General features: G+C 32.4%; 2 protein-coding genes across 2 annotated transcripts; both read right to left on the reverse strand.

Annotated features, from left to right (window-relative positions):
* Nucleotides 1–1200: 1200 nt before the first annotated feature.
* Nucleotides 1201–1977, reverse strand: LOC124531638 (histidine-rich glycoprotein-like). Its single transcript, XM_047106101.1, has one exon. It carries the CDS (start codon nucleotides 1975–1977, stop codon nucleotides 1201–1203), a length of 777 nt encoding a protein of 258 aa, XP_046962057.1.
* A 3519-nt stretch (nucleotides 1978–5496) lies between these two features.
* On the reverse strand, nucleotides 5497–6244 carry LOC124532122 (histidine-rich glycoprotein-like). Its single transcript, XM_047106826.1, has one exon. It carries the CDS (start codon nucleotides 6235–6237, stop codon nucleotides 5497–5499), a length of 741 nt encoding a protein of 246 aa, XP_046962782.1. The 5' UTR covers nucleotides 6238–6244.
* Between the last annotated feature and the right edge of the window lie 6039 nt (nucleotides 6245–12283).

A 12283-nucleotide genomic window follows, 5' to 3' on the forward strand; every position in this document is an offset into this window, starting at 1 on the left:
TCTGTCCTATTTTTAACTTTGTGTAGACAGTTTGTTTTGGTTACCTTTACAGATCCACAAATTTAACGAACATTTAGAAACTTCTGTGTTTTCTTGATCCTGTTCTGTGACCTCTTTCGACCCAGTCAAAATTAAACCACTTTCAAAACAAATTAGATAACGGACTTTACTAAATAATAGACATAATATTTGAAATGCAAAGAAATTTCTGTTAATAACATTTTAGTTTTATATTTTATGAGTTGGTTATCCCACTTATTTGGTGATCGGCGTAGTATTGCCTTCCTCTGATGCCGATGCTTAACACTTCTTATGTTATTCGACACTTCGACGTTTGAAACTCCCAGGTTGAGCTTCTACTATATTCTACGAGAATCCATCGGAAGAGATATTCGTATAATAACTACGTAAACTATCTTATCTAACAATAAATAATATATTTACTTGAATACCGGTGAAAATGATTTCATTCATTTACTTGTTATGACAGAGTATTATTGAAGTATTACAACAAGTAAGTGTTTTGTCGTCTGTATTATAAATCAATCGATCAATATAAATTATATTCATTTTAATACTTTTATTGTGACATCAGTTGAAATCATTTATCTATTTTAAAAATAAGTTTATTTGGTATTAATATAATTCTTAATTTACTAAGAAGAGTTTTTTATTCCGACTGCTTTCAGCAATTGCTTAATGTAATTAATTTTTGCTCAACCTGATCTTAACAATACAAGAACTAATTTAATGCAATAAGCTAGGATATTACAATTGAAAATAAAACAATTAGTCGTCGAATTCAATTAAGTTGGGATCGGGGAAACTTTTAAATTATTCATAGTTTTAATTAGATTTGCGCAATGGTTTTTTTATGTCAATGTAAGGTTAAGAATAAATCAAATTCGGAGATTATTGTTTAACTAAATCTACCATTTTAAATACATAAAAAATAATAACACGAGTAGGTAATTAAATAACTTTTTTATCTATTTATTTTTAAATACTTAATATTAATGTAACATTTATTCCTAACAAAGGTACAAAAACATTAAACTTAACTTTTGATACGATTCCAAAGTTTTAACAAACTTACTATTAATAATAAATAAATAGGTGGCCAGACAATGGGCAAGTAAAATCATAGTCCGAGTCAAATGAAGCAGATCTAAGTGTAACGTTCCGAAATACTCATTATATTCAATGACCTTTCTTGTAACCATGTTTCTTGTGATGTTCATGTCCACCCTTCTTGGCGTGGTCGTGATGATGATGATGGTGTTCATCATGGCCGGCGGAAGTCTTGTGCCCTTTGTGCTCATGATGATGTCCGCCCTTTTCATGGTGTCCCTTTTCGCCGTGCTCGTGTTCATGATGTTCGCCGTGATGGTGGCCTTTCTTGAAATGCCCGCCTTTTTTATGACCATGTTCTTCGTGATAGCCCCCGTGTTTCTCCTCGTGGCCGGAATCACCGTCCTCATCAAAGAAGTGTTTATCTTTCTTAAACTCATCGAGTTTGTGTATTTCGTGGTGTCCCTTTGTCGAATGTCCTTTATTGTAATGTCCTTTTTCCTCGTATTTATGCCCTTTTTCGCCCTTAGCCCCTTTATGATGCTCGTCATAATGACCATCCTCGTGATGGTGGTCCTTTTTATGACCACCGTGATCATCATACTCACCTTTGTGGTGTTCCTTATCATGGTGACCTTTTTTTCCTTCTTCGTGATGATGATGACCTTTATAACCTTTATGACCCTTTTCTCCATGTTCATCGTGGTGGTGTGCATGATGATCTTTTCCGCCGCCCTTTTTGAATTCATGATTTTTGCTGTGTTCCTTTTTATGTTCCGTCGCCGCATCTTCTTGATCAGCTAACTCTTCTTTCTTCTGAAGTTTCTCATTTTTTTTCGAAGGTATTCGACGCGCTTCTGCAACGACAACTATCACAATTAAACCTAACAATAATACTAGCCTCATGTTTAGATTTTACTGAGAGGGCCTCGTACTGTTCACTTATTACTTAAAATTGGCGATATTATTGATAGCGCAGCAGTTTTATATAAGGAATTGTGTAACCCTTGTCAAATGACGCGTCGCGAGACAATCTCAATGGTTTTGTTGCAAGAATACTAACCGATTCCTTGTGCTAAGCTTGTATACAGCAAATTAATTTATATAATATCCAAATAATTACGTTATGAGAATGCTAACATTATAATTGATTAAGTGATAACATTTTCAATATTTTAATAATTTTCTTTAATGTACTATAAAACCTAGAAACCATAAATTTAACTGTAAATTAATTTTAATTAAGTAATTTTTTTTTTGTTTAATAAAAATCATGAAACTAGCAGCTTATTGGTAGATTTTATTATTAGATATATCAATGTAAATTAATAACCGTTGTATAATTAAGACTGACAACTTTTAGTTACGTAAAAAAGTTTTAACTTATTTGCTCGAATTTCATTTCACATATAATATTTTATATTTTAAACTAAATTATTTATGTTTTCAATGTGACGAAATTAAAAAGAAAATTAAGTGTATTGTAACTTTATTTATATTCTATTATAATAACAAAAAAGTACAACCGCTTATTCTCAGCGATGTTATGAATTATAATTTAAATATAAATATATACCACTATATATAAAAAGTATGCAATGTTTCTATTTTTTTAGATCATTGTCAGTGGTGTCAGTGTTAAGATAGAACCTGCGTCTTTTACGTCGCTAAAGGCTTTTGACTATTACCATTAAGCTTTCTTACTTTAGTGAGCAAAAATGTTAAATTAATTTTATTAAATTTAAGTATCACTTTTTTCTAACATAGGTTGAAGGATTGGTAAATAGATTTGTATATGTTATGCCTGATGGTAAGTGGATATTGCCCATAGAGATTGACGCTATATGAAAATTTTACCATTTAATGTATCGTCACTGCACCACCAACCTTGGGAACTAAGATGTAATGTCCCTTATGCCTGAAGTTACACTTCAATAGCACATCTTATTAGAACACAACAGTACTAAGTATTGCTGCTTGATGGTAGAATATAGGATGTTTGGATGATGTACCACTAATAGCGATGTGTTTGAGCCCGTTTGGATAGACCCAATAAAGCACTACCACTATGTAACATAATACCTCCTTCCTAACTTAGTTAAATGTATAAAAATATATTTAAAAAAGCTAGTTTAATATTACAAAAAAGTATACACAGTAGCCAGTTTGTTGAGTATACATACTAGAAATTAGATTTTCGTTTCATCATACAATTATTATAAGTAATGTGAATTATATTATTGACATAACATATTTGAGTCAAATATATTTGTTTTACCCAAATATGTTATGTCAATAACATAATTCATATTGTTCATTTGGACATACCTTTAGTGAAGTATCGAAAAAAAAGATCCTTGGGTATTCTAGCCTTCTTCGACTAAATTTAAAGCAAATAAAATAGAAACTTAATCAACTAAAATCACTAACCGATTCAACCAAATGAAATTATGTTTATTTTTCGTAATTAATTTTTTTATTTAACCATAACAAACATTTAAATATGCTCTTTTAGCTATGTAAAAATTTAAACATGCATTTTTGTATTGTAATTTTATAAGATTAATTTAATGTAATGCTGGCAATTTGTAAAGTTACCATTAGATCGGAATGTTCAGTTTAACGGAGAAGAAACATCGAAAAAGTCAGATGTCACTTTTTTATTCGGATTATTGTTCGTATCGTAGTAAAGTTTTCGAGCTGTAAACAAACAATTTTGTAAATGTACTAACTAACTACATGACATGAAATTTGGTCTGCGAAAAGTCTTTAATTAGATTTTTTATTTTGAAAAACTAGAAAATATCACGTTAAGGAAGTTGAAAGTATGAGGGTTGCTATTTAGTTTCTAGTTAATTCTGTCGAGGGAGAATTGTATGCATAATGCCTCCTACTGCTACTAACATTTCTCAATCAAGAAACTAAAGTTTGTTCGCCTCTTTTCTGTTTTATTAGCAGTCGGTTTGTTTTTATTATTTATTTTATACGTTACACTTTTTCAGCTTAAATTTATTGATTTAGGCAAAGAGTTTTAATTGTGAAGTTCGCTGACGATATAACTTGAATTAGCTTTAAAGATATACGAAACAAATTACAAAAAATATTGCAATTACTGTTTTAAGAGCTGCATTTTGATATCTCGTATATTAACAATTATGTACGTGTGTACTTAATTGCTTGAAGCCACCTATCTTTTTGAAATAGATAAAAAAATGCCATACAGGTACTAGACAAAACTTTTTTAATTGGTTCAATAATAACCAGAATTTATCAATACAAATCATTATTATATTATCATTATTATAATATTTAAAAAATGTAAATGAAAATATTACCTTTTAAATCAGCTTGTATAGAAGTTTATTTTAAAAAAATGCATAATGCTTTTACTGTCACTAGCACCAAAAGGCAATGCAATATTTCAGACTATAATTTTGGATATAAACATTTTTATAAAAAATCCACCCACACACATGAGCCCTGGGGGGTTAACAAAAGTAGACACAACAGTTAACAATAAAAATAAATCTAATTCGACGAGGACGCGACTTTTATATAACTGTATTTATACATAGTAATATTCATCTTTGTAAATCGTAATACAATAATACAGTAACTAGTTTTAGTTCATATTTGTATATATATTTAAGCATTTAATGTTGTTAATTCTTATGTTAATAAAGTAATTTCTTTGTATAATATATCTAAATAAATAAACAGCTAAAAAAAAGCATTTTGTTTGGTAATTAGGGGCCTCCATTTCTTTGTTGTTCCAGGGCCTAATTATGTCTCTGAATATATTACTATTTTTTTTTTAAATAAATGCATCAGTCATTGTATTATTATATTGTATTGTCAATATCAACGGATATATTAACCGTAAGTAAGGATCGGATATTATTATTTGTACCGACTTCAAGTACAATGAAAGTGGCTTATTGAACGTAGATCTATTGAGAAATGTTATTAATTTCAGATTGAATGCAAGTGTTTTCTATAGGAAACGGTCGATCGCGAACTCTTGCCAAGGCTGATAAGTAGGCCGATCTCGGGCACTGGTCTACTTTCTCAATATTTTGGTTTACAGATCTCCGCCGGAAAATGCTGCAAGTAAACCGCGGTCAATAGTTTTATGTAACTTTGTGTTGAAACGGAACGAGAATTGAAATTGTTTAGTTCACACTTCGTATTGCAAAAACTTATTCAGTTTTTTTACAGTGTTAAGACCAATTACCTATATTTGATATAGAGTTTTAATTTAAACAAAGCATAACGTATTATATAAAAATTTATTAACAACAAAACATCACAGTCAACAAAATAAATTGCAATAAAACTTAACAAAAGGTGAGCTTAACTAAACAAACCTAGTTAATGGCTTTACTGTTTTTTTTACAAAAATCAGTAATATGCATATCAAGTTTCTTATTTGTGTCCCTTCTTGTAACCCCAGTGCTTGTGGTCCTCATGACCGCCCTTCTTTCCATGGTCATGATGATGATGATGATGCTCATGATGACCGCCCTCATCGTGATGACCCTTGTGATCGTGATGATGTCCTCCCTTCTCGTGGTGACCTTTCTTGCCGTGTTCGTGATGATGGTGTCCACCGTGCTTATGCCCTTTGTGGAAACCGCCGCCCTTCTTGTGTCCGTGTTCCTCATGATGTCCACCATGGTGCTCATGGTGTCCGCCATCGTGATGGTGATCGTGGAAGTGTTTTTCCTTTTTGAATTCATCGTGCTTGTGTACGCCATGATGACCCTTAGTGGAATGTCCCTTATGATAATGTCCTTCTTCATGGTGTCCGTGACCCTTGTGGCCCTTTTCACCGTGATGGTGCTCATGATGGTGACCGTCATCATGATGATGATGCTTCTTGTGTCCACCGTGCTCGTCGTGATGACCTTTGTGTCCTTCGTGATGGTGATGGCCCTTCTTGCCGTGTTCATGATGATGATGGCCCTTGTAACCTTTGTGTCCCTTGTCACCGTGATCATGGTGGTGATGCTCATGATGCTCATGGCCTCCACCCTTGTCCCATTTTCCACCGTGATGGCTGGCGGCTTCCTCTAAGTCGGTGTCGCGCTTTTCTCGTGACACTTCACGGCAGCTGACGTAGGTCAGCGCCGCTAATACGACACCACATAGAATTAAACTCCTCATGTTTCCACTGTATCGCTGGAATGGAAACAAGTGACTGATAATTTGACCGATAGCACTTAACATTTTATACTAAATAACTGCTTTAGTTAAAACTTGTGTAATGAGAAGTTCCAAGGCCTCAGCTTTATCACTGAGCCGGTGGTTGCGTCGCCGCTGCAGCTCTCTCCTGATTACCAAGTATTGGTAAAAACTGCTATTCTGAATCGAATGGCCATTACACCGATCTTAATTATAATATTGTTTACAATTTAATACAACATTGCTCAAGTAAATATTTGTATAAATTAAATAGAGACTACGTCAGACAATGACACGGCTTTTTTTCGTTAAACTGAACAAGCTGCATCGAGATTTTTTGTTTTTTTTTTAATTTAGATTTAAGCAAACATTACATTTAATATAGTGCAAAGTTTAGTTTTCAGTTTTGCTAACTACTCTTGTCTTATATATTTACTTATACAAAAAAAATCGTCATCGTCATCCTGACCATATCCCAATTTTATTTCGTATCGGGACAGCACGTCTTCTTGCATATTTCTCTGTCTGATGTCATCTCACAAGTTACATTCTTCCCAGCCATTTTGTCTTTCACATCGTTACTATAGTCCTGCCCTACCTGTATATCCATTCTCGAGATCTTCCTCATAACATGGACCTCATTCCAGCATCGTGATAGCCGGCTTCCACATAATTTGTCAGTTACCGGTACCACTTTTAAAGTTCCTCTTGTGTTGTGTGATCATGTGACATATAATAATAATAATAAAGCTTTATTTCTCTAGTTTATAATACATATATTATAACTACTATATTTATAATAGTTTAATCGTTTATAGGTTAGCATTTTAGTTTATTTTATAAGTTCGTATATTAATTAATTGATTTTATTTTATTCTTCTTTTTCACGTCTATACTTGCGTCTATATTTCAACGTCTATACTTTCTATTCTATGTAAGGGTGCCGCCTTTTGCGGTAAAAGCCTCCTCCAAATGTTGCCAGCTATCTCTATCTCTTGCCACTCTCGTCCAAAATGCTCCAGCTATTTCTCTAATTTCATCACTCCATCTTTTGAACAGTCTGCCTTGTTTTCTCTTTTTTGTAAATCGACCATTATGTCACAATATTCGAACATCATGCGTCTATTGTTCTTTGAATATGGCCGGCACTGCACACAGAAGTACTGAGCGTACTAACGACGGAAAGCGACTTTGTTTCATACTCTGTATAGATGATTACCGTTGATTAGAGGACCGCCGTGATAGAGTGGTGTGTAGTGTGTGTGTGTTTTCATGGCTACGCCACTCCGAGGTCCCGGGTTCGATTCCCGATATCCGATGTAAATTATCATTAGTTGTCTATATTATCTTGGGTCTGGGTCTGGTCTGATTTTCCATAACACAAATGCTTTAGCTACTTACATTGGGTTCAGAGTAACTTATGTAATGTTTTCTCATATTTATTTATTATTTACTAATGTAATTATTATCTCTATAATGACAGTCCATCAACAGACACGGTATATTCAATGGCGGCGCAAGATCGAATCTTAATGTGGGAAAGATACATTTTGCGAGGCCCTTGCTTTTTTTTCACAGTACTCTGATCCCAATGTTATGTTGTACTTTTTCAAATTTCGGGCGCGAGGCCCTTTGCACTTACGTCGCCACTGGGTATGTTTTAACTTTACACATGTTGATCACAACTTTAAACAACACTCACACTTACAACAACAACAAACAACAACAACAGCCTGTAAATTCCCACTGCTGGGCTCCTCTCCCTTTGAGGAGAAGGTTTTTGGAACATATTCCACCACGCTGTTCCAATGCGGGTTGGTGGAATACATATGTGGCAGAATTTCTATGAAATTTGTCACATGCAGGTTTCCTCACGATGTTTTCCTTCACCGCTGAGCACGAGGTGAATTATAAAGACAAATTAAGCACATGAAACAGCGGTGCTTGCCTGGGTTTGAACCCGCAATCATCGGTTAAGATGCACGCGTTCTAACCACTGGGCCATCCCGACACTCACACTTACTAAAATATAATATAACAATATCTATCATAGTACTTCCCCTAAAATAATGTGATTTATAAACATGTACTTGTTAAGGTTTTTCTGTGAAGTTTTTTATTTGCTTCAATACCCGGCTACAAATTCGTATAACAAAAAGCCAAGTAGCCGAGATTGTAACGCCTTGCGACGCATTCATATTAATTTATTACAAAATAAATATTTGCAATTACATTATAGAAGCTTATGATAAAGCATTAATATCATAGATAATTTAAGTGAAAATTAATAGTTCTGACTGAAAATTTAAAATAAGGATAACCAAATATATTTTTTATATATATGTAGGTATGTATGTATAATTATTCTTATACAATCGATACCCGCCCTTACTGTCATAGCTTAGGCTTATGGTACCGCACGCAATAATTCTCTTTTTATGCGTTTATTCAAATACTAACTGTACCCGCCCATTATATGTCGTTGCTAACCATAAATAACAACATAACATTTTATTTTATTTAAAATAAATAAATATTTTACGTCGAGTTTCCCTAAAAAAAACCGCTTTTTTTAACTATCAATAAGCTAGTGTAAAACTTTTATATCGAAAAAACATTTATTTTTATATGACTATACAAAAAAAAATTGAAAACATTCTAATAAAAGCGTTCTCACATTATTATAATCAAATCAAATTTTTATATACAGGTAACATCTTAGAAGAACTTTCGAATCGTCATTTAACAAGATTAAATTAAATATTGAAAAGAGCAAATGAATACCATTGCCATCTCAACGTGGGCAGATAAATGTCATATTGGATTTAATAAAATAATTTGACAAAAATACACACACACAAGTTGTTTTGTGTGTGTGAGACGACATCGAGAAGGATAGCTAAAAATACAAATTATATAATGCGCGCCGATATAATTTAAGTGGAGGAACGCGCCTACGTAAGTAAATAGATCTATACTCTATTCCAGCCTCAATAGGATAAACACCAAATAAACAATATTTGGCATTGAATTGATGCCGTATCATTCGATTCGGTCGAGAGCTTGACTTATCTATGACATTCGTTGTGGATTTGCAAAGAAATGGCGTTTTAAACGACGACGAAACTGTTATCGGAACTTAACAGTGCTACATTCAAGTGAATAAATATAAGTAATTAAATATGATAATATTACGTTTGAAATAAAGACATATAAACCGAGAACTATTACAATATAGCTGAAATATTTCGCAAACAACAAAAAATACTGTAAATTCAGTAGTAGGGATGACAAAATAAAATAATGTTTTACAATGATTCTCCAATCTCTATCTTTTATTACAAACGCAATCATCCAATTGTTTAATAGTGACAGCTCAACCATTTTTGAAATAAGAAATAGTGTTATATGCCAGTATTAAATGCTATGCTGTATAAATAGTATTAATTACAGTTGTACAAATTATTAATCAATTACAATAATTCGAGTCGAGATGGCCCAGTGGCTAGAACGCGTGCATCTTAAGCGAGAGATTGCGGGTTCAAACCCAGGCAAGCACCGCTGATTCATGTGCTTAATTTGTCTTTATAATTCATCTCGTGCTCAGCGGTGAAGGAAAACATCGTGAGGAAACCTACATGTGACAAATTTCATAGAAATTCTGCCACATGTGTATTCCACCAACCCGCATTGGAACAGCGTGGTGAAATATGTTCCAAAGATTCTCCTCAAAGGGAGAGGAGACCTTTAGCCCAACAGTGGGAATTTACAGGCTGTTGTTGTTGTTGTTGTTGTACAATAATAATTGTATATAATAAAGTAAATTCAATAGCTCTGCTATAATAATAATACGTTATAATAATATGATGTGATGTAGAATCAAATCACATAACACCGTACTCGTAAAGAGTTACTCTCTAACAATACATAAATCTAAAGTTTTTTTTATCTATATTCATTCTTTTTTGGATCTGTATAATATACTACGACAATAATAGTACTCAATGATTTGTACCTTTGAACAACAACCCGCTTTGAATTAAACGCGCTTCACATTTAATGCGATTTCCTTAATAACGCAACTATACATCGCTGCTTGCGACTTGAGGAATGTTCTCGTACATATTTATGAGCTTAATATCTATAATTTTACCTCATTCCGCTACAAACAGCATTATGGCTTATCTTACGCGGCAGCGCTTCAATCAAAGACTTTACGAAAGTTTCGAATCGCAACCAATATCCAACGCTGAGTAATGACGATGTTGGTGAAAATAAACAAACTCCAATTTTGTTGTTAACATATTCTTTTGCTAAAATTATCTTTATAAGACATAAACATAACATAAAATAATAAACACAACAGATTCTTAATGGAAAATTTATAGTATTACAATGTCAAATACTTAAAAAAGTAAGGTCTTTAACCGTTATGAACGTTGTATTGAAATAGAATAAACACCAATAAACGATACTACAACATTTCAAAACCACACATTACATACATATAAAGCACATTTCAAACACCACAAGCAATGACTTACCCTTCCGTAAGTTTATATATGAATACTCTTTGGGTGAACCCTCTTAATTGAAAACCTCAGTATGTACCTACAAATATTGACCGTATCGAATTAAAACATAAATGTAATTAAAAGAAATAGCTGTTACGAGCGCTTTTGTGGCGTATTGTCGTTGGAAGTATGTCACCAAATACCTTTCGCTAAACTTTTTATTAGGCATTTATCATAATATATTATTGTCATCTTATGTAAATAACGCTAGTTTTGTTTCCAACTATGCGTTTGCGGATGAACGATCGGTTCAACCGATAGAATAGAAACTTTGTACCGTTATTGGTAGTTTGTTTCCTAAAGATTTCTGGCATAGTATTATCAACAATAGTAACGTACAATTCATACTATGGTCAAGTCGAAGTGGATAATTATTTATAAAAAAAAGTTAAAGAGTCGTTGCCGCAAATATTCATTTGATTTATTGAACACGAGTATACATGCTTTGTTTATACAGACAACGATGTAACAAAAACCCCACTGGATTTATCCGTACATCGGTATTCGTTGTCAACACTTATACAATAATAATAAAATAAATATAAAACAACAAACAAAACAGCGACAAAGAAAGAGTAACATAGTTTAGTACAGTGTATATAGGTGTTCCATGTATTGTGTTAATTATTTAATATTTGCAAAATATACATCAAGCTTTTTTTAATGTTATATTAGATTTTATTAAATGTTGGTATAAGGTATGGTTTGCCTACCGTAAGTATTATTACACCGGGGGACAATAAGTTATAATTGCACGGATATATATGTATATATTTTAAAAAAAGCCTTGCATAAATGTCATTAATGAAAATGAGTAGCTCTTGGCGTTATCGTGATTTAATAATAGTATATTTAGGAGATTCCTTTATCCATGCAACTAGCAGAACAAAAAAAAATTAAAAAAAAAAACAAAAGCACGCGAAACTTACTACTTAATTAAACCGCCATCAATTCTTCTTTTTCTTCTTCTTCTATTGATATTGCCGCCAATATCAAGAGACTTTTAAGTTAAGTAAGTGATTTACTTCAATATGTAGACATGATTTGGTGATATTTTTATTAAGACAATTTCATTACAGTATTTTGGCTTATTAGTAAATTGATTAAAGTTACTTATATTTTCGTCTTTTTTACATCCATTTCACCTCTGCACGCTAAATGTATTTTATTTATTATTTCTTATAGTTTTAGTAATATTTGTCAATGCCAAGCACTTGAACACAAATTCGGTAGTATGTTTTACAAACAAACGATGCTTATACGATTATAAGCATCGGTTGTTTGTTTGTATAATATAATAGCCATCGCACTATTATATTATAGATATTTTTTTGAAAATATATATGATATAATAGTGCGATGGCTATTATTTTAAAAGAATGAAATTAGTGCCCAATCGTGTAGTTTGCAGTTTAATGTAACTTAATTAAATTGGTATATTTATTTTATTAATA

This window comes from Vanessa cardui, chromosome 8 (assembly GCF_905220365.1).
Source record: "Vanessa cardui chromosome 8, ilVanCard2.1, whole genome shotgun sequence".
Lineage (NCBI taxonomy): Eukaryota > Metazoa > Arthropoda > Insecta > Lepidoptera > Nymphalidae > Vanessa > Vanessa cardui.

Bases quoted from the DNA above. Each gene is read 5' to 3' on its own strand.
- LOC124531638 (XM_047106101.1), bottom strand. From the start codon at position 1,977: ATGAGGCTAGTATTATTGTTAGGTTTAATTGTGATAGTTGTCGTTGCA.
- LOC124532122 (XM_047106826.1), bottom strand. From the start codon at position 6,237: ATGAGGAGTTTAATTCTATGTGGTGTCGTATTAGCGGCGCTGACCTAC.